Genomic DNA, 23,914 nt, shown 5'->3' on the forward strand with positions numbered 1-23,914 from the left:
TAAATATTTCTTAAATGTTATGAGGGTCTCTGCTTCTACCACCCCTTCAGGCAGTGAGTTCCAGACTCCCACCACTCTCTGGGAAAAGATTTTTCCTCACATTCCCTCTAAACCTCCTGTCCCTTACCTTAAATCTATGCTCCTGGGTCACTGGCCTCCTTGGCCATTGATCTCTCCACCAAGAGGAAACGTTTCTTCCTGTTTATCTATGCCCCATATGAATTTACACATCTCAATCATGCCCCCCCTCAGTCTCCTCTGCTCCACGGAAATCAACCCCAATCTATCCAATCTCTCGGCATTGCTATAACTCTCCTGCTCGGGGAACATCCTGGTTAATCTCCTCCGCACCCTTTCCAGTGCTATCATATCCCTCCTATAATGTGGATTCCAGAACTCCACACAATAGTCTAGCTGTGGCCTAATCAACGCTTATACAGTTCCAGCATAACCTCCCTGCACTTAAACTCTATGCCTCAGCTAATAATGCCAAGTACACCACAGGCCTTCTTAACCACTGCACCGGTGTACATGCACACCAAGGTCTCTCTAATCTTCGGTGCTTCCTAGGGCCCTGCCGTTTATCATGTATTCCCTTGCCTTGTTCGTCCTGCCCAGGTACATCATCTCACACTTAACCGGATTGAATAACATTTGCCACGGATCAGCCAATCTGACCAGCCCGTCTATATCTTTCTGTAATCGAAGGCTATCCTCCTAACTATTTACCACCCCACCAATTTTCACATCATCTGTAAATTACTGATCAACCCTCCTACATTCAGGTCTAAATCATTTATATAAACCAAAAACAACAAGGGCTCCAACACTGATCCCTGTGGGACCCCACTGGACACAGGCTTCCAGTCAGAAAAACACCCTCTGCTTCCTGCCACTCAGCCAATTTTGGGTCCAATTTGCCAAAATTCCTGGATCCCATGGGATCTTACCTTCACTATCTGTCTACCATGTGGGACCTTATCAAAAGTCTTGCCAAAGTCTAAGTAGACTATGTCAAATGCATTGCCCTCATCTACACATCTGGTCACCTCTTCGAAAAATCCAATCAAGTTGGTTAGACGTGATCTACCCTTGCTGACTGTTCTTGATTAATCCTTGCCTCTCCAAATGCAGGTTAATTCTGCATCACAGAATTGCATCCAATACTTTACCCGCCATTGGGGTTAAACTGACTGGCCTGTAATTTCCTGATTCATCCCTTCTTTGCTTCTTGAATGATGGTACCACATTAGCTACCCTCCAATTCACTGGCACCTCTCCTGTGGCCAGAGAGGAATTGAAAATTATTGCCAGTGCCCCTGCTGTTTCCTCACTTAACAGCCTGGGATACATTTCATCCGGCCTTGGAGATTTGTCTATTTGTAATCATGACAGACCACTCAGAACCTCCTCCCTGTCTATGTTAATCTCTTTAATTTTATTACAGTGCTTCTCCCTTATTTCTATACTCACACCGTCCCTCTGACGAGTGAACACTGACACAAAGTATTAATTCAGAACCCTACCTGTGTCCTCTGGCTCCACACAAAAATTGTCACAGTGGTCCTTAATGGGCCCTACTCTTACTCTTTCCCGAGTTATCCTTTTACACTTAATGTACTTGTAAAACAACTTAGGATTTTCTTTTATTTTACCTACTGTTAGGCTAAATCTCAGTTCAATGAGTGAGTCGACACAGTAAGGCTTCAATCAAGTAGATAGTTTTTTACTTAGGATTGTAACACGTACAGCCATCTGAGTTATGGCTGGAGAATGCGCCTTCTCCAGCCATAACTCAGATGGCTGTACGTGTTACAATCCTGTCGACTCACTCATTGAACTGAGATTTAGCCTAACACTACCAGTATCGTTTCGTTTCCCCTTTTTGCTCTCCTGATCTCATTTTTAAGTTCCATCTTGTACATTCTATACGCCTCCAGGGCTTCTGCTGATTTGAGCCCTCAATGTCTGCCATTAGCCTTCCCTTTTTTCCTTATCCAATGCTGTACATCCCTCAATATCCAGGGTTCACTGGATTTGTTGGTCCCACCTTCTTTCTTGATTGGAATATGTTGGCCCTGTACTCTCCCCATTTCCTTCTTGAGTGAGCCCCATTATTCTGTCACAGATTTACCTAAAAATGTCTGCCCCCAGTCCACTCTGGCCAAATCATATTGATCTTATTAAAATCAGCCTTCTCCCAGTTTAGAACTTTGATTTCAGGCCATCCTTGTCCATTTTTTTTTAAAAATCCCATCCTTAAAGTTACAAAGCCAATGCTTAGAGTGGACAGAACAAACCCTTAATCCATCTCATTGCATGCTCCAAAAAAGAATTCTAATTTAAATTAAAGCCAATTCATGGCCTCCACAAGAGAGACCTACATGATTCAACCGGACAAGAAAAGGCATTGCACCTCACCTTGGGCTTTATCTGACACTTGACTTTAACCAAAAGGCTGAGAAGCGATATCCTTGCCCTTTTCTATAACAATCTTGATTCTAACAAGAGTTATGATCACTGTCTGCAAAGTGCTCCCCCATTAATACTTGAACCACTTGTCCGATTTTGTTACCTAAAATTAAATCCAGGACCACCCCTTCTCTTGTAGGACTTTCTACGTACTGGCTGAAAAGGTTCACCTGGATGCATTTTAAGATTCTGCTCCCTCTAAACCTTTTACACTATGACTACCCCAGTTAATGTTGGAGAAGTTGAAATCCTCCACTATCGCTACCCTATTACATTTCCACTTCTCTGAAATTTGCCTACATATCTGCCTTTCTATTTCTCTTGGACTGTTTGGGGGCCTATAGAACACTCCCAGCAATGTGATTCCTCCATTTCAGTTTCTATAACTAAAATGGTTCTACCCATATGGCTTCATTTGAAGAGCCTTCCAAGAGGTCGTTCCCCCTTACTGCTATAATTGATTCCCTGATCAAAATTGCAACACAGCCTCCTCTTTTACCTCCTTCCCTATCTCGGCTGAAGATCCTATATACTGGAATATTGAGTTGCCAATCCTGGCCCTCTCTCAACCATGTCTCGGTGACAGCAATTACATCATACACCTATATTTTAATTTGTACCCTCAACTCACCTGCCTTGTTCGTCAGACTCCTTACATTAAAATAAATATCACCTAATCTTTCCAAACTGCCTTCTGACTTCATTTGTCTAGAAATGCTATGCCTTCCTTACTCACTTGATGTGTTTTCTAATTTTGGCTGTGCATTTCTCCCCACTGAACCTTCTTTCAGGATCCCAGCCCCCTGCCAAGCTAGTTTAAGTCCGCCCCAACAGCACTAGCAAACCTCCCTGCAAGGACGCTGGTTGCATTTTGGTTCAGGTGCAACATGTCCACCTTGTACAAGTTCCACTGTCCCCAAAAAACAGTCCCAATGTCCCAGAAATCTAATGCCTTCCTTCCTGCACCATCTCTCTCTCTCTAGCCACTCATTCATCTGGACTAACCACCTATTCCTATACTCACTAGCACCTGGCACCGGACGTAATCCAGAGATTACTACCTTCTGGATCCGGTTATTTAATCTACTTCCTAGCTCCCTAAATTTTGCTTGCAGGACCTCATCCGTTTTTCTGCCTATATCGTTGGTACCAATACCACAGTAGCTGTCTGTCTGCCCTCCCCTTCAGAATGCCCTGCAGCCGCTCAGTGACAACCCTGACATCAGGGAGGCAACATACCATCCTGTAGTCTCTCTTGCAGCCGGGGAAATATCTGTCTGTTCCCCTTACAATTTAATCCCCTACAATTTATAGCCTTGACGCTCTTCCTCCCCCTCTTGTGCAGCAAACCAACCCATGGTGCCATGAAGTTGGCTGCCACTGCTTTCCCCGACACAGTCATTTCCTCCAATACTATCCAAAATGATATAGCTGTTAGAAAGGGGGTTGGCCACAGGGGACTCCTCCACTAGCTGCCTTCCTCTACTCTGCCTGGTGGTCACCCATGCCCTTTCTGCCTGTTCAATCTTCACCTGTGCTGTGACCACATCACCTCAATGAACATGCTAGCCAAGACTTGCTCAGCGCGGATGCCCCACAGTGAATCCACCCTCAGCTCCAGCTCCGAAATGCGGTTAGCCAGTAGCTGCAGTTGGACACACCTCCTGCACATGAATATACCATCCGCGACGCTGCTCACAACCATCTGCTGACTTACACTTTAGGGAGCGCCAAGTGCTATTCTCAACCACTCCAATAAATTATCAGCACTGCCTAAATTAATTTAATTGAGAAAACATGCTTTGGTGAGAAAAACAGGAGAGGCTGGACTGCTCCCACAACTACTATGAGAGTGAGCCACATGTCTGTAATTGGGTAAATCGTATATCTCTAACATAATCAAACCTCACTGGGCAAATGTATCAAGCATACCCTGCTGCCACTACTACCATAAAACAGTCTCCAAAGTTGTCCAAATCACAAAACACTCTACAGCTCACTGATGGTCACACCATACCACTCACACTTCATTTTGTATGCCATTAAAACAATGCTGACTGTTAGATGTAACTAATGAATAACTTCAACAAATAGATCAAATGGATTCTGCTTGCTTTGTTGAATAAATATCTTTAGATATTTTGTTTTGTTTCAAATCTTTAGATCAATGAGGCATTTACAGAAACATCCACTGGAAAGTCTAACTTTACCTTTTGTTTTTTCTGTCTGGTAAATCTTCTCATAATCTCTTACAGCTTCTTCATATTGTTCTGTATCCATGTAACTATACAGCACAAGAATAAATAAAACAGATAAATTTAGAATCATAGAATCTCTGCAGTGCAGAAGAAGGTCATTGGGCCCATTGAATCTGCACCGGTCCTCTGAAAGAGCACCCTAACTAGACCAACTCCCCCGCCTTATTCCCATAACCCCATCTAACCTGCACATCCCTGGACACAAAGGGATCATTTATATCATGGCCAATCCACCTAGCCTGCATATCTTTGGACTGTGGGAGGAAATTGGAGCGCCCGGAGGAAACCCACGCAGACGCGGGGAGAAAGTGCAAACTGCCCCCAGACAGTCACCCGAGGTCGACAACATGGTTTCTTGGTCCTGATTTTTATTGAAATCATCTGCTAAGGTGGAATTCGAACCCAGGTCCCCAAAGCATTACCCTTGGTCTCTGGATTATCAGTTCAATGACAATACCACTATGACACTGGCTCACACAGTAATTGTGTTTGCATTGTAATTAGATGGAAAGCATTTTCTAACACCTCAAGAACATGGTGAGCTACTTTATAAAACAAGTTCATAGAATCCCTACAGTGCAGGAGGCTATTTGGCCCATCGGATCTGCAGCGACGCTAGGCCCATTCTCCCAACATATCCCATAACCCCCTTAACCGTTGGACACTAAGGGGCAATTTAGCATGGCCAATCCACCTAATGTGCACATCTTTGAACTTTGGGAGGAAACCGGAGCACCCGGAGGAAACACGCAGTCACCCAAGGCCGGAATTGAACCCGGGTCTCTGGCGCTGTGAGGCAACAGTGCTAACCAATGTGCCACCCATATTCTTTCCTCTTTCAGTGTGAGCTAGAGTCTGGTAAGGAATTTACACTGCAGCTCACAGAAAATGCTTCGCATACTAAAATAAATTACCAACAGGGCAAGGAGATACAGCGTGCTTTTCAAGTTAAATATAAAATTGCACAAAAGGAGTCAATTTCCATGAAGCGTAAAAAGTAAGACAACACAAACTAGATCCTCATTCAGCAACAAAAACCTTTCATGTTGGTACTTCCTGTAATGGTAGTTAAGATTTGTTTTCATTTTTACTTCTCAAATCCAACAATCACAGTCTGGTAGGAGCCTAAAAGAGTAGTGTGTGAAACGTAGCAACACAATTTAATGCCAGTGGATCTAACAATTCAAAACAAACGTTTTTCAGGAATTCAGAAATCATCCCACAAACCCATTACTCACCACTGTGCCCGCCGCATGTACGCCTTGATATACGTGTCATCAAGTTTTATTGCACTTGAACAATCTTCTATTGCTTGTTGCATCTTATTGAGCTGTAAAATATTTTCCAAACCAGTCAACTTATCATTCATTAATGGTTCAATTGTGTCACAACAGGAGTTCTTTTAAACTACTTTTCATTTGCTATGACATTTATGAGTCATAGTGTCATATAGAAATGGACATAACCACATTGCTGAATTTCTCAATGTTTAAAAAGACAGACTTTCTTTAAACCAATTCAAATCAGAAAACTATTTTTAAATGCATTCAAGTACATTTTATAATTGTAATTTCTTTACTGAAAGTGCAGAAAACCGAAGATTATTTGAAAAATGTGAGACCCTGTCAGCCCAATTTTAGACATAATACCTTCATGGTTATAATGTCAATGGAGTACGGCGGCATGGTTGCGCAGTGGTTAGCATGGCTGCCTCACGGCGCCAAGGACCCGGGTTCGATCCCGGCCCCGGGTCACTGTGGAGTTTGCCCATTCTCCCCTTGCCTGCGTGGGTCTCAGCCCCACAACCTAAAGATGTGCAGGGTAGGTGGATTGGCCACACTAAATTGCCCCTTAATTGGAAAAATAATAAAAATGCCAATGGAGCAAACGCTTTGCAAATTTATAAGGAATTTTATTTGTGCTATTAATTTATGACTGGAATGGAACTGCTTTCTTCTTTAATTTTCTCCTCATCTTCGACTGTAGACATTGATTCTTTGATGTTTCCAATTGCTGTGATCCCTATTATTCACGGGATCCTCGACTGTGCGTCATGGCCAGGCATGTAGTGTTCCGCATCATGTCCTCAATTGAAATCTGGCACCGTTTCCCCCCCTCTACCATTATCAGAGAACTGGGGGCAATTGTCACACCCATAGCTCTTCACAAGAAATCACTACCTAACACTCAGCTGAAATAGGGTTCACATACGAGGCCTTCTTAGTCAAAAAGACTCAACAAATCACTGGATAAACTTCCCGAGTCATCAGGAAAATCAAGAGTTACTCTTAGATATTTACCCTTTTGATTGCTATAAATAACATCTACATGAGTGAACTGTAAAAAGAAAAGTACAAGCATCTTACCTTGGAGCCCACCGTTCCTCGATTACAGTATAATTTAGCATTAGTTTTGATGTTATTTGGATCTATTTTCAGAGCTTCTGAATAAAGTTCAAACGCCTCGTCATAGGATCCTTCTTTAAAAGCCCGGTTCCCTTCTTCCTTCTTCGCTCGCAAAGCTTTAGCATTCTATTTGCAGAAGGAAAATAGATAACGCCACACTGCTGTTTCAGTTAAAACATGTTGTAAAGTAGCATCAGAAATTTATGTTTAACCCATCAAGATTTTCATTTATGTTACTATCTTGAGGGATATAAATTTGAAATAGAGCACGCCTTTAGGTTCCTCACTAAGAAGGTTCACTGTCAATCTATTCTCAGGCTTCTGAAAGACAAATCTTAGCATTTCTAGTACAGTAGAACGGAGAGTTATGATGAAGGACCCCACACAAAATATTAACCTTTTGCTCTTTGCCAGATTCTGGCTGATCTGCTGTGCATTTCTCCTCATCATTTCAGCCTTTCCCCCCCCTTTTTTCTTTCATGGGGCGCGAGCATCGTGGCAAGGCCAGTGTTTGTTGGCCATCCCTAATTGCCCCTTCACTTAGTAGCTTGCCAGGCCATTTCAGAGAGCATTGCTGGGTTTTGGAGCGAAGAGAAAGCCAGACTATGTAAAGATGGCAGATTTACTTCACTAAAACACATAATTGAACCAGATGGATTGTTACAACAATCAGTTATAGCTGTCGTGGTCACCATTACGGAGACTAATTGAGATTAAATTCCACAAATTGGCGTGGTGGGATTTGAAGTCATGAGAGCATTTATCTTGGGCCTCTGGATTACACATCCAGTGACATTACTATTATGCCACCAGTTCCTCTGGCATCTTAGACAATTCACATAAAATAAATGATAAGAGCTCGAAGCTATACAAGCTTCGTGATGAGGAGGAACCAGGACAGGCAGCAATTCAATTATATTTCTTTGAGTTAATGTTGTCAGGGCCTGATATTTTAAGTCACTAAAGCAGCTATGCTACAGTTACTGTAGCTAATGCGGCTGCAGAAATTAATGGATAATTTGTGAATAAAACTAAGATACTTACAGAAAAGTATTTTATAGCATGGCAAATATGATTGAAGAAAATAATCACCATGTTCCAAGTGTTCATTTAGTGGAATCTTCCCTGTCCCCACCAACAGGTCAAAGATAGGCGCCACACAATTATAACCACACTGAAGGAGGCCATTTGGCCCATCATGTCTGCATTGGCACTACAAATGAGCAACTCACTCAGTGTCTCCCCTCCCGCCTTCTCCCCGGAATCCTGCACATTCTGCCTTTTCAGGTAACAAATTCCCCATTGACTGCTTCAACTGAACCCGCCTCCACCCCACTTTCAAGCAGTGAATTCTGGACCTTAACCACTGGGTGGGTGAAGAAGCTTTTTCAAATATTTTTCAAATATATTGCCTTTTCTCCTTTTGCCAATTATTTGAAATCTGTGCCCTCTCATTCTTGATCCTTTCGCAAGTGGGAATTCTTTCCCCCCCATCTCCAGACCTCTCCCCATTTTGAATACCTCTATCAAATCTCCTCTCAGCTGCTTTCTTCCCAAGGAAAACAGTCCTAACTGCCCCAATCTATCTTCTTAACGGAAGTTCCTCATCCTGGAATCATTCTCATGTGTCTTTGCTGCACTCTCTTCAGTGCCTTCACGTTCTTCCTAAAGTGCGGTGTCCAGAAAGCTGCATTTCCTGCAAATTGCCCCCTTTCATGGGACATGATGTTACAACCTCATATTGAACCATCTCAGTGGTTATAGTGCAATTACCTACCAATGTATTTTCAGAGATTCACCAAAGCAACACTGGCTCACATCACCACTGTTTCAAGGGCAATTAGGGATGGGCAATTAATTCTGGCCTAGCCAGTGTATAAGAACTTTGAGTATAAGAATTGGCAAGTTGTGTTGCAGCTGTATAGAACCTTAGTTAGGCCACAATGGAGTATAGTGTTCAATTCTGGTCGCCACACTACCAGAAAGATGTGGAGGCTTTAGAGAGGGTGCAGAAGAGATTTACCAGGATGTTGCCTGGTATGGAGATCATTAGCTATGAGGAGCGGTTGAATAAACCCGGTTTGCTCTCACTGGAACAACGGAGGTTGAGGGGTGACCTGATAGAGGTCTACAAAATTATGAGGGGCATAGACAGAGTGGATAGTCAGAGGCTTTTCCCAGGGTAGAGGGGTCAATTACCTGGGGGGGGGGGGGGGGGGGGGGTATTGGTTTAAGGTGCGAGGGGCAAGGTTTAGAGCAGATGTACGAGGCAAGTGTTTTATACAGAGGGTAGTGAGTGCCTGGAACTCGCTGCCGGAGGAGGTGGTGGTGAAAGCAGGGACGATAGTGACATTTAAGGGGCATCTTGACAAATACATGAATAGGATGGGAATAGAGGGATATGGACCCAGGAAGTGTAGAAGATTTTAGTTTAGATGGGCAGCATGGTCGGCACAGGCTTGGAGGGCCGAAGGGCCTGTTCCTGTGCTGCACTTTTCTTTGTTCTTTGTTCAGTGACACCCATATCGGTGAATAATTTTTTTAAAAGTTTTTCCTTTGCCGTTGGCTGGAAACAGCACCAATTTGTGGCAAGATTAGCTTACTTGCCTTGCTTTACCACCGATTAAAATGTAATCAGCTCAATGAAAATCTTGGCTGAGGCAGCAAACCATTGTGCTCTGAAAAGACACTGCACATTTTCCAGGAACTCACAAACTTTAAACCAGGGAGGAGATAGCAGATACATTTTGGTCAATTCAGATTATTTGCTACTTAGATTTATTAAAAGTACACAGAGAAAATACTTATCTGTGAATACATTGCTACTGCATAGATCTTGTTTTCTTATATGATGTCCAAATACTTGTTTCATTGCAATCTGCAGTCACAGGTTTATTTTATGTTAAACATTATCTACACAATACAACCAGGTAGCCAAGTTATAAAGTGACTTGACTAACAGGACTAACGTTTGTTTGGACATTACTGGTTAGATATTTGCTCTGAATGAAATCTGGGAAAATATACCACCATCTCAGAAGATTACTGGATGACATTTTAGTCACAACATTTTATTATTATAAAAAGAGATGAAAAACTGAAACACTCTAGTATTTATTTGGAATTTGTTTTTAGAAAAAGAGAACATTTCATCCGGCTTCCTCATTTTACAATGCCAAATTTTACAATGCCTCGAGCCAAGTGAAGGCCGCTTGTTAGCAAACCAAATCGAGAAGATCCAGCTTTTTGTTTTCCCTCTACACTTGCTACTTTATTTATCGCATTCTCTCTCCTCTCTTTCTAACCTCGGTACTGACCCTCCATCCAGTTTCACAATAATAAAAGAATATACTGCCCAGATAAGTAAAAATAAAATTGCTGCCTTTGAAAAGACCCGAAGAGCAGCTGAGGGAAGATGGCAGTGGTTATACCTTCTTCTGGAGAGGGAAACCCAAGGATCAGTCCAGGATGCATGGAGTTGGATTCCCCATCAAGAAGGAACACGCCAACCAGCTCTCAGAACTCCCTGTCGGCATCGATGAGCACCTCATGATTCTTCGTCTACAACTTTCCACGAACCAGCAGGCAATGGTCGTGAGTGCCTATGCACCGACCCCTGATGCCAATGATGAGTCCAAAGAATGGACACCATTCCAAGATTCCAAAGGAAGATAAGATCATCCGCCTTGGAGACTTCAGTGCTTGGAAAAGACTCTCAACTCTCGAAAGAAACGACCGGAAAGGAAGGAGTTGGAATTGCAACTCCAACCACGTTCTCCTGCTTGTCAAATGCGCGAAACACCAGCCTGTCATCATTAACACACTGTTCCACCAAAAAAACATTCAAGACTTCCCAGAGACATCCACGTTTGAAGCACTGGCACATGATCGGCTTCGTCATTGCCCAATCCCGAGACCAAAGGATGCCCTCATCACCAAAGCGATGACCAGTGCAGATGACTGCTGGACAGACCTTCGGCGCATCCAGTGCTCTATGTCCATCAAACTTCACCAGAAGCAGCAGAAGGTGAAGAAATTCAGAAAAAAAATCAACATTGAACAGCTTCAAGATCAAAGCATGCAAGTGAACTTCCAACGTCTTCTCCAAAACCTCCCCTCTAATGGAATGGAGGAAAAACTGGAAAGAGCTCAAGACAACCATCATCTCAAGGTGTAAATAAACCATGAGAACAAGACTGGGAAACACCAAGATTGGTTTGACCAGAACGATCAGGTCATCCAAGACCTCACTGACAAAAAGAGGAAAGCTGTTTGCGCCTGGCAAACTGACAGTTAGCACTGCTGCCTCATGGCGCCGAGTCCCAGGTTCGATCCTGGCTCCGGGTCACTGTCCTTGTGGAGTTTGCACATTCACCCCATGTCTCCATGAGTCTCACTCCCACAGCCCAAAGATGTGCAGGATAGGTGGATTGGCCACGTTAAATTGCCCCTTAATTGGAAAAAAATAATTGGGTACTTAGCTAAGGAGCTGCAAATCCTCATTGCCAAGCACGACACCCGGGCCATATATGGACCCAACACTCTGGGCCTTAAACCAGTGCAGGGTAAGGCTGGAACCCTCTCGAGAGACAGAGAAAACATTGGCCTTTGATGGAGAGAACACTTCGAAGAACTTCTAAACCTGGGCGGCACGGTGGCGCAGTGGTTAGCGTTGCTGCCTCACGGCGCTGATCACCCAGGTTTGATCCCTGCCCCGGGTCACTGTCAGTGCGGAGTTTGCACATTCTCCCCGTATTTGCGTGGGTCTCACCTCCACAACCCAAAGATGTGCAGGCTAGGTGGATTGGCCACGCTAAATTGCCCCTTAATTGGCAAAAAAATAATTGGGAACTCTACATTAAAAAACTCCTAAACCATGATACATAGGTGAGGACGTGTTTGAGGAAATCCCAATTCCCCATCAAAGATGATCTTGGGCTTCCACCAAGCGTGAACAAAGTTGAAGCTGCCATTAAACACATGAAGAATGGAAACGCTACAGGAGTAGGTAGGATTCCAGTGGAGATTTTCAAATGGTGAAGAGATCACCCATCACATCCATCAGCTGTTCCTGAAAATCTGGGGAGAGGAAATTCCTGCCGACCTCAGGGATAGCTTCATCACCACCATCTTCAAGAAAGGAGACAAAGCAGACTGTGGGAACTACCAAGGAATCTCCCTACTTTCCATTGCAAAGAAGAACATCACCTGTATCCTCGCCAGCCGCCAATCCCTTTCTCTGAAGAAATCCTTCCGGAAGTCCAGTGTAGCTTCTGACCAAAATGTGCAACAGTGGACACAATTTTCACTGCTCGCCAACTTCAAGAGAAATGGCAGGAGCAACATCAACCACTCTACATGGCCTTCATCTTTTGACTCAGTCCATCGGGAAGTACAATGGAAGACCCTGTCAAAGGCCAGCTGTCGAGAGAAATTCATTAACATCCACCCACTCCCCAAGGACTTTTATTTTGGAACGGCGGAAGCAGCGGAGGAGTTTGCGAAGGCAGAAGGACTGTGGCAGAACTGAGAATTTGAGAAATGGCCATGTGCCGATGTAACCTCAGGACTGTATTTTCTTCTTTTTTGTTTCACTGCGTGCGGGTGTACGGGCTAAAGGAGCCAACGGTGGGCACATTTGGACAAGGGAAGTGATGGGACTTGCACTAGAAGTGAGGGCTCTTTGGGGTGTAGGTGGATATGTGGGGTGTGTGTGCTAAAAATGGATTTCTGGGTTTTCCTAGGGCCGGGCAAGGGGGAAAGGGACCCGGGTGGGGGCCTCCGCACTGGCCGCTTTAAACCGGCCAGTGAACGGGAGTGAGGTGGGGGGAGGGGCTACAGCCATCGGAGCCTGGCAGAACAGGGTCCGAGTGGTCTAGCCAGGGTGGAAAGTTGGGGGGAGGGAACCGAGATTGGGGGGGAGAAGTTTTGCAAGAGGCAGTGGGTGGGAGGAGTTGGTGGGGTGGGGGTTTTTTTTTTAAACAACTCTTGTGTACCACGTAAGGACGGTACTCTTTCAGAGTTGGACGGCGTTGAGTGTGTGTGTGTTTGGGGGGGGGGGGGGGGGTTGGACTCTAGGGTGACCATTGGCGGTCCCGGACTCTTTCCCCCCCCCCTTTGTTTATTGTTTCCACCGTGGGAGGGTTTGTTTTATTAGATGCATATATTGACAGGTGGGCCATGGTTTGGGGTGGTGGGAGGATGGGATTGTTGTTATTGTTAAGGGGATTGATTTTGTGTTTGTTACCGTTTACTGTTTGTGAGTGGGGTGTGAATTTTGGAGGAAAATGTGAAAATGGAGAATAAAAACATTAAAAAAAAACATCCACCCACTCCCACAAGATGTCGGCGACAGTCCTCACTGAGGCAAATAAGACAGCAACCTTTGAGATCAAGCTGGAGTCAAGTAGGGATGCGTCATTGCCCCCCATCTTCATCGCCATCATCCTTCTCCAAGCCATGCTTGACACCTTTGCAGAAGCATACTGAAGAATCAGTCTCAGTCTCAAGGACTGCATGGTGGCACAATGGTTAGCACTGCTGCCTCACAACTCCAGGGCTCCGGTTTCAATTCCGGCCTTGGGTGATTGTGTGTGGAGCTTGCAAACCCCCCCCCCCCGGTCTGGGTGGGCTTCTCCGTTGGCTGACGCCGAAATCGCGAAACCTGATTGGGCAGAGAATAGGTTCCAGCGCCAAAATCACGTTGAGCGGATTTGATGCCAAATCATAATTTTCCACCACCTTGACAACGGCATCTATGTGGTCTGGAACGCACGTACAGCAAACACCATTTGCATGTCATTAGTGGGTCCGACCTCAGCAATTCTCCGCCTTCGATGGGCCGAGTTCTCAATGGCGCGATTCACTTGTACTTTTAAAAACGTGAAACTGGGGTCATGGCTGCTGAGGGGGAGAGAAGGCGTACGGAAAGCGTTCAACATCGCCATAGTTTGCTGACAGTTGTCCGCTGGCCGGGGGGCTTCTGTAGGGCTGGGGGGAGCAGCGGAGGGGGTGGCCAGGAGGTGGGCAGTGGGGCAGGGTTGGACAGGCATGGAAGACCATTTCTGCAGCCGGCAAGGTAGGCAATCAGCTGTGCACGTCGTTAACAGCCCACTGTGACCCTCAAGATTTGGGGGCAATGGAGGCGGCACAGGGGTGAGGTGGGGGCCTTGATGGGGTCCCCGATACAGGGGAACCACCGGTTTGTTCCGGGGAGAATTGATGGCGGGTTCCTGAGTTGGCACAGGGCAGGTGTCAGGAGGCTGGGGGACCTGTTCATAGACGGGAAGTTTGCGAGCCTGGGTGAGCTGGAAGGGAAGTTCAGGCTCCCCCCGGGGAACACCTTTAGGTACATGCAAGTAAGGGCGTTTGTCAGGCGGCAGGTGGCGGGGTTCCCCCTGCTGCCACCGCGTGGGGTCCAGGACAGGGTGCTCTCGGGGGTATGGGTTGGAGAGGGGAGGATCTCGGAAGTGTACCAAGTGATGCAGAAGGTAGAGGAGGCCTCGGTGGAGGAGCTGAAAAATAAATGGGAGGAGGAGCTGGGTGAGGAGATTGAGGAGGGGACGTGGGCGGATGCCTTAGAAAGGGTGAACTCCTCCTCTTCGTGTGCGAGGCTTATCCTCATACAGTTTAAGGTACTGCATAGGGCTCATATGACCGTGACCAGGATGAGCCGTTTTTTGGGGACTGAGGACAGGTGTATTAGGTGCTCAGGGAGCCCAGCAAACCATGTCCACATGTTCTGGGCATGCCCAGCGCTGGGGGAATTTTGGAAGGGTGTAGCAAGGACGGTATCGAGGGTGGTAGGATCCAGGGTCAATCCAGGCTGGGGACTCGCAATATTTGGGGTTGCAGTGGAGCCGGGAGTGCAGGAGGCGAAAGAGGCCAGTGTTCTGGCCTTTGCGTCCCTAGTAGCCCAACGGAGGATTCTTTCCAGTGGAAGGATGCGAGGCCCCCAAGCGTGGAGGCCTGGGTCAACGATATGCGGGGTTTATTAAATTGGAGAGGGTGAAATTTGCCCTAAGGGAGTCAGTGCAGGGATTTTTCAGGAGATGGCTACCATTCCTAGATCTCCAGGCAGAACGGTAAAAACAAAAGGTCAGCAGCAGCAGCAACCCGGGGGGGGGGGTTGTCTCTTTGTTTTTGTTTTGGGTTGAATATCTGTTTTTTGCCAATGACGGGCGTTAATTTATTGTTTCTCTTTTGTATTTACGGCGGGGGGGGGGGGGGGGGGGGGGTTCTGTTTTTTGTTTTGTTTATTAGAATTTTCTGTTATTGTTTTCCTTTTTGTGAAAATGTGAAAATTTGAATAAAAATTATTTTTTAAAAAACAGTCCACTGTGAACTTAGGGCCATGGATCGCATAGGTGCACCCCCAGGCCATTATGTGCACCCCAGGCTACCCCCTAGGTACCTGCTGGCTTCAGCTGACCCATCAGCTGCATAGGCACAGTCCAGCACAACCAGTGTCATCTTGTTGGCTGGGATGAGTATGGGGATTGTAATATGTATATAATAATCTTTATTGTCACAAGTCGGCTTACATTAACACTGCAATGAAGTTACCGTGAAAATCCCCTAGTCACCACGTTCCGGCACCTGTTCGAGTACACTGAGGGAGAATTCAGAATGTCCAAATTACCTCACAAGCACATCTTTCGGGACTTGTGGGAGGAAACCGGAGCACGCTGAGAAAACCCACGCAGATACGGGGAGAACGTGCAGACTCCGCACAGACAGTACGGCTGCAGCTTGCCAGGCTCCCAAGTGTCAATCACAGACCCGGCGAATCCTGCATCGTTTTTCATTTGAATCAACTGTGTTCCACGTGGCGTTGGTGCTAGCCTCTCCACAGTTGCTGAATAGGTCCAGGTTCGGTGCCAGTTTTGCTGTCGTGAATGTCCACAAAATCTGCCCTGGCGTTAACGCTTCCGTCTCAGGAACGGACAATCCAGCCCCCTTTCTCAAAAGAGATTTACTTGGAGGAACCTCCTGATTGAAAATACACAATTCTTTGAGGATATCTGATGGCAAGAGGAAACCTGGGAAAGGACCCTGAGAAAGGAATATCCTCGATTTAGAGTCCAGGGACCGATACTGCCTCCTGGAACCATCTGCCAAGTGTGCGGCCGAAGACAGGGCTTTCGGATCAGGCTGATCAGCCATGCAAGGGCCCACAGAACCCATGACCAGTAACGCAAAGTTTCTTCAGAGAAACTTATAAAATTCTAGCAAGATTAGACAGGTAGATTCAGAAAGAATGTTCCCGATGATGGGGAGTCCATAACTAGGGGTCATAGTTTGAGGATAAGGGGTAAACATTTTCGGACTGAATCTATGGAATTCACTACCACAGAAAGTAGTTGAGGAGAAAACATTGTGCATTTTCAAAAAGGAATTAGATATAGCTCTTGGGGCTAAAGGGATCAAGGGATATGTGGGGGGGGGGGGGGGGGGAGAAATCAGGGTACTGAACTCGATGATCAGTCATGATCATAATGAATGGCGGAGTAGGTTTGAAGGGCCGAATGGCTTCCTCCTGCTGCATGTTTCTTAGGTGGGCAATTATACTTGGTAGCGAGTGATCAGTGAAGAAAAAGATAAATTAAATGGAAGGAAAACAAAAAGATGATTCCAATTCTCTGGACTGATACTTAAAAAACCCCCCACGGTAACCAATTCAAAATGTCACTGAGTTGGATGAGAAAATTTCTCACAAAAATCAATCCCAAAAGAGCATCAGCCTTCAGCCTCTGGCACCCCCACAGAAGGGCCGTCAGAACCTACCCTGCAAGCCAGTCGAGCCTTTTCGTGATCAGGTGCCATCCTTAAAGCCTGGACAAAGAACTGGACAGCCTTTTCAATACAGTCCTCATAGTAAAGGCATAGCCCTCGCACGTACAAGGCATCAGCATTTGTTGAATCCATACGCAAAATGTCACTGAAAAAAAACCCAGCAGAAATGAAGAATTATGGCTAACACTCCAGTTAAACAGTCAGATTAAAGATTGTTCTCTTTGGAGGAAAATGGTTTAAAGGATGATATAACAACAGCATTCAAAATTTTGGTGGTGGTGGTGGGGGTTTAAATAGAGTACCTTAGGATCTACCAATGGTGGTGGAAGCAGATTCACTGGTAACTTCCAACGGGAACTGGATAAATACATAGTGGAAAAATATTGTAGGCCAATAGTGAAAGGTTAGGGGAATGGGACTAATGGGAGAACTCTAGCACAGAGGAGTCACAATGGGCCGAATGGGTTCCTTTTAAGATTCCAATATGCTACCTAAACTGAACAATTTAGTTGGCAGCAAAATCAAAGTTACAAACGCATTTATTAATAATTTTCAAAACTATATACTGCCCACCAATTTACCCACCCTACCCTTGGAAAATATTGTTCCCTGTTGTGATATGGTCCCATGGGCACTGGTAGCACCACGGTACCTTTGTCTGCAATGCAGAATAGTGAGTCTCTGCAGGGGACTTGACAGTAGGTTGCAGCCAAGTCTAATACTGCTGTCACGCAATATCAATATAAATACATTTTCTAGCTGGGGTCAGTTATCAGGAGGACTTTATTTTGGCTGTTTCTCCCCGCACACACCCTCCGTGTTCAGCCATGGCACAATGAGGCCAATTGTCCCAGAGCAAGCGACGTTCGTGATGAGATTAGTTAACTCGGCAGGAAGTCAAATTTGGGCACATTCTGGTCTGTAAAACCTGGCATTTTTACAAAGCTTAGTGTTTTCGTACTCAGCCTTTAAATCAGAACATTGGAGCAGGAGTAGGAGTCCTTACTTGGTCATAGGGGCTGATTTAGCACATGGCTAAATAGCTGGCTTTTAAAGCAGACCCAGGCAGGCCAGCAGCACGGGTTCAATTCCCAGACCAGCCTCCCCGAACAGGCGGCGGAATGTGGCGACTAGGGGCTTTCCACAGTAACTTCATTTGAAGCCTACTTGTGACAATAAGCGATTTTCATTTCATTCCATTTCATTATTTCGCAATATGCTTTTATTAAAACTTTATTGCACGCCTACAATTATATGAATTGGTACAATCTCAAATGCATTGTTCCATGGGACTAAAGATAAAAGTTGCCTCGAATACTTGGTAAGGAAAAAGGGGGTACATGCTTGCATTGGTGCATTATTTTGTTGACACTGTGGCGGAGGGAGAGAAGAGGAGGTTTTATTCTATGTCTCACCAATCTACAACTGACCAGGAATGTTTGATGTTAACTCTAGATATTCAAAACAGATGTGAGTCATTCTGAAGAAATTATATCCCTCACCACAATGACTGCAATTTAAAAACATGTAAAACTACATTGAATAACACTTGAATTTACGGTACTCAAACAGATGGATATATACCTTGCTACTGACTGTGCGTCAGGATAGCGACCAAGTAGCGCTAAGCATTCAGCTTTAAGAATTTTGAAGCGATGGCAGGCAGGAGCAAATTCAAGTGCACGATCCATATAGTATACAACCTGGGAGAAGATTCCAGAGAAACAGATACAACATAGGACATCAAACAATTAATTCCATCAGATTGGGAGTGAAATTAGAGATGTTTTTAAATTCACATAAGGGATGTGAGCTTCACTGACTAAACCAGCATTTGTTGCCCATCCCTAATTGCCCTTGAGAAAGTACTGGTGAGCTGCCTTCTTGAACCTCTGCAGCCTATGTGGTGTAGGTACACCCACTGTGCTATTAGGGAGGGGGGTTTCAGGATCTTGACCCAGCGTCAGTGAAGTCGGGATGGTGAGTGGCTTGGGAACTTCCAAGTAATGGTGTTCCTGTGTGTCAACTGCCTTTGTCCTTCTAGATGGCAGTGGTCGTGGGTTTGGAAGGCTATTCAATTATTTTATCATGAATAATCCCATCATCTTCATTAGCACTAGCCGTGTGCGGAATCGGCAGGCTGATTTTCTCCGCTTGCTGACATCACATGATCGCCCCTTATTATACCTCACCGAAGGGATGTCACATTAGCAAGGTTTAACAACAGGCTTGGCCAGACGTGAGGCAGTCAAAGGGATTGCTTCGGGGGTGTAAAGGTTAAGTATAGCCCCTGGGAATGTTTGAGGGGGGCGGGGGAGGGAGAAACATGCCCTCTTGACATTGCCAGGTTGACACAGTGCCAGGGCAGGCCCTAGAGAGAGCCCCATGCGAGCGCGCGGGGGGTGGGGGGTTGGGTTCACAAACTCTCTCCCCTCACAAACACGCTCGCAAGCTCTGTCTTGGCACGTGGCACACACACATCTGGCCTGCACACCATACGTTGGACAAGCCGGTTCAAAATTAACTCCTTGAAAGTGTTATGCCCTAACGTTTTTAAAAATTAAATCTTTGTACAATTCCAACAATATACATATGAAGGTCTTCTTACCTTTCTGAAATCTCCTTTGTCAAAGCCAACTTCAGCTATTCTTTCATACTCCAATACTGCTTCTGCGCTCTTCAGCTGGAGAATATCAGGACATTGAAACAGAAGGTTCCAAAATATGGTCACGGTTCTCAAATATTGCTTAATAAAGTAACTCAAGTTCTTACTCTGATAGAATCGACCATCCAGCATTAAGTAACAGTATGATAAGAATGCTCTGACAAGATATACCTAATTTTGTGTAAAGACTGGTATGTTTGGTCAAAGCATGAGATGGCAACTTACTGTGGCCACTCAGCGATCTGCCAAATATATTTAAAATATATATTTAGTATGTAACATGAAAGCAAAATACTGCAGATGTTGAAAACCTGAAATAAAAACAGAAAAATGCTGAAAAAGCTCAGCAGGTCTGGCAGCATCTGTAGACAGAGAATCAGAGTTCACGTTTCTAGTCGAGCTTTCTCCCTTCATCGACCTGATCTCGCCTACGAACCCCACAATCTGCTCGGTCCTGAAAACCCGATTTCCAGCAGCCCTATGTCAACATCAACCGTTATCTTCCAGCATGGCCCCCAGTTCCTTCAAAACAACAAATTACCCCTCCTGCTCCGATTCAGAAAACCCAACTTAAAACCCATTAATCTTTCCAATTAACACAGTAGCTTAAATCTTTTGTTCCTCTCCAAAGCCCAGAATAAAATGCTGGTTTTAACTGAATGCACACCTCTCTGTTTTGAGGTAAGGCAATCTGACCTCTGTTCCAGCATCAGCACCCAGAATGCCCTTTTTTAAATTACCAACATTTATGCCTGCAGTTCGCTATCCTTTCAAGTAATATTTGACCTCTGTTGCTTTTTTGCTTTGGCATGCAGTCATTTTAACATATCAATAATTTACAGGTATCTTATTGCAGTATGTTATTATCTGAAAAGAATCTAAATTGGAGCAGTCTTCCTCTTCAGTCACTCAGCACTACACCATTTCGACATTTTCTGTGGTTTTATAACAAATGCTTTCTGCTCCTAACCCGTATGATCACCTGACTTCACTTTCAACCCTGCTTCATTCATAATCTATTTAATTGCCAGTGTTTTTTTTAAATTAAGGGGCAATTTACGTGGCCAATCCACCTACCTTGTAAATCTTTGGGTTGTGGGGGTGAGACCCACGCAGGCACAGGGAGAAAATACAAACGCCACGTGGACAGTGACCCGGGGCTGGGATCAAACCCGGGTCCTTGGCGTCATGAGGCAGCAGTGCTTAACACTACGCCACCATGCCACTCCTTGCCAGTGCTTTTTGACAGCATATGAATGCATGGAAACTTGGTTCCCTTCATATAATGGCATTCAGGCAGAACATTTTCTCCCTTCTGATTTAAAAGTTATTCCTGGACTCTCCCACTGTCTACCCAGCATTGAAGCAATCTGATCCGATCTCCGTCAAAACCAGCTTACCCTCAATGTGGGCTTACCCTTCCCCTCCTCACCCAAGGAAGATGGTCAATAGGCAACTGAGGACTCGATTCAACCAAGTGGGAACAAAGTCCCATAGCGAGCGGGTTTAGCTGTGTGTTCCCCAGCGCTCGCGATGCCGAGAAAGACGCCGCATTGCGACGTCGACTCGCATTGGATCTTCTATCAGTCACGCTGCGCCACAGCAAACTGCTTTTCGGGCGCAGCGTGGCCATTGGAACGCGCCCTCACTGTGTACGGTAGTTAAACAGAAATGTGATTCCATTAGCTGGCCACAGCTAGCAGCATGAGTATTTAAACATTTTTTTATTGCAAAAATAGAATGATGTTTAGATATAAACTCTAAGGTCAAATGCAACATTACAATCTAGTATCACTGATTAGAATGAAATACTGGCAATATTTGTAACAAGCCCGTTCCATACCTCAGTAAGTGCCTGAGGGCTATTGGTTTCCAGTTCCAGAACTTTCTGAAAACACCGACCAGCTGCCATGGCATTCCCCAAAGAAAGGTGGCATTTTCCCTCTCGCAGGTGACCCTGAAATTAAAAGATAATTGTGCTATTTTGCAGCATTGTTACTTTTTTATCTGCAACACAGAAGTGAAACGTGGGGTGGCACGGTGGTTAGCGCTGCTGCCTCATGCCCCGGGTTCGATCCCGGCCCCAGATCACTGCCCGTGTCCGTGTGGAGTTTGCACATTCTCCCCGTATCTGCGTGGGTCTCATCCCCACAACTCAAAGATGTGCAGGGTAGGGGGATTGGCCACGCTAAATTGCCCCTTAATTGGAAAAAAGGGAATTGGGTACTAAAATAAAAGCAACAGGAAAAAGGATATTTGAAAAATATTGTTTTCTTCCCCTCCCCTTTCAATTATTAATAACGTTTTTGCTTAGAAAAATAACAAAATTAGTGAAAGAGTGTCTTTATTCTGTGGTGTGCCACAGGAACTCATGGGTATAAAACTACATAATATGGCAGGAAAGAAAAAGCAGCAACAGTGACTAATTTTTTGGAAAAAGTCAGCGTTGTCATTAGAACTTCTGTAAAATATAACGTGCATGAAACTTTCATGCCATATGCACTTTGAACTATGAAAAATACCCATAGACAGCATCCTGATTATAAAACTAGGGTGAAGTACTGATGGCCATATATGGCAGTTATAAAAACAGGAACCAATTTAGGTGAATTAACAGTATCACACAACATTTATACTTCAGAACATTATCACTGGCATGTTTATGTACTGGCCTTGCTCCTGAATCTGTGATGTTTTCGTTATGGGATGGATATGACAACTGGCAACATGTTTGTGCATGTAGAATTGCTTGGAAGGCAACGGTTAACACTGCGGCCTCACGACGTCGAGGGCCCTGGATTGATCCCAGCCCCGGCTCACTTACAGTGTGGAGTTTGCACATTCTCCCCGTGTCTGTGTGGGATTGGCCAGGCTAAAAATTGCTCCTTAATTGGAGAAAAAGAATTGGGTACTCTTAAAATAATATTAAAAAAGAATTGTTTGGAAGTTGCGAACAAAGCTTTAAAGCAGCATAAATAAAATGGCACTTTTGATACTTTCAGTCTGGCTGGGCCCTTTCCAAAATTTAGGGAAGCCCCATTCAGGCTAAAAATACCAAAGCGTATTACCGGCTTGTACTGATGAGCTGAGGCGTCAGCTCACCTGTGGCCAGATCAGAGATGTTTTAATGTTATTTATGCACTACTGGAGGCAGCTGTTTACATTGCCATACAGAAATTGGAGGCACATGTTAAATTTAGTCCCAGCACGTTTTGGTGACTCCGGTGGCTCTGTCACTGCTTTGCTTACTTTACAAAATTGGCAACCAGAAGTGTACTATTGGGGGCAACCCTCCAAAGTAAATGGGGAATTATTATGTTCTTTTCTACGGTTTAATGGCAAGGCCAAGCTTAACAGGCCCAATGACAACCCTGCTAATATTCAGTTCATCCCAGAAGACGCCTTGGTCAATTCACAATTCAAGAGAAAACAAATGTTCATATTTACTAAAGGAAGGTTAAACCAACATTCAAGGTCTATTTTACATGTGTTATATCAAAAATACAACTTAGCGCCATGTATAATAGAGCTTTAACAGGCATCAAAGAAGTGAGTCAAAACATTCCAGAAAGAAAATAAAGCCGGTCACAATGGATTGATGCGAGGCAAATGTGAGCACATTCCTCTGTCTTTGACAGGAAAGATTAAAATGAACAAAATGTCAAAGATTGAGGATACTATCTATTCTATAGAGAAGCAAATTTAAGACAATGTACTTCCTTACAAACACAGTAAACGTTACAACAGTGATGAGGATAATGGAGGATGCGAGGACAAACTTGAAAGAGAATTCTGTCACGTATTATACCATCAAAACTGAAACAGGGATTCACTACTACCCAAAACTACAATTGAGTCTGATCATCCATGACATACCCTCACAAAAGTGTCATCCAGCCTCACAGCCTGCTGTGCATCTTCAAGAGCCTCCCGGAACTTACCAATCATCATGAGAGTTGCTGCTCGGTTGCCATAGTAACTGACATTTTTAGGACAGATATCTGGGAAACAAATGAACACTTACTAGGAGCTGTAGAAACAGGTGCGACAAATGCAAAAGTAAACACCTCACCTATTAGCATAAAAACCAACACAAATTTGGAATTATACCTCATAAATCTTTAAAAAGACAAAGTAGCTCTACAATCAAGCTGAAGTAGTTAGCCACATAACTCCTCCAAGGACTTAAACAAATCATTTATATACCATCTTTGAACAGAAGGATTCTGAATGGTCCACTGTCAGAGAATTAGCTTGGCATTGCTTTATTTTTCACTCTCATTGGAAATGTTAACCTTTTTCTGTTGTTACTTAATAAA

At 44.7% G+C, this 23,914-nt stretch overlaps 1 protein-coding gene across 1 annotated transcript in view; it reads right to left on the reverse strand.

Moving 5' to 3' along the window:
• The window catches only part of dnajc7 (DnaJ (Hsp40) homolog, subfamily C, member 7), a 55,821-nt gene that overhangs the window by 11,727 nt on the left and 20,180 nt on the right, over positions 1-23,914 (reverse strand). The window contains exons 3-10 of the mRNA XM_038779897.1: positions 23,472-23,596; positions 21,439-21,552; positions 19,539-19,613; positions 18,515-18,633; positions 16,922-17,075; positions 7,097-7,261; positions 5,969-6,060; positions 4,683-4,756 (exon numbers count right to left, since the gene is read on the reverse strand). Coding sequence (XP_038635825.1) covers positions 4,683-4,756; positions 5,969-6,060; positions 7,097-7,261; positions 16,922-17,075; positions 18,515-18,633; positions 19,539-19,613; positions 21,439-21,552; positions 23,472-23,596 — 918 coding nt within the window. The remainder of the gene's footprint in view (positions 1-4,682; positions 4,757-5,968; positions 6,061-7,096; positions 7,262-16,921; positions 17,076-18,514; positions 18,634-19,538; positions 19,614-21,438; positions 21,553-23,471; positions 23,597-23,914) is intronic.

Source organism: Scyliorhinus canicula, chromosome 19, assembly GCF_902713615.1.
Source record: "Scyliorhinus canicula chromosome 19, sScyCan1.1, whole genome shotgun sequence".
NCBI classification, from domain to species: Eukaryota; Metazoa; Chordata; class Chondrichthyes; order Carcharhiniformes; family Scyliorhinidae; genus Scyliorhinus; species Scyliorhinus canicula.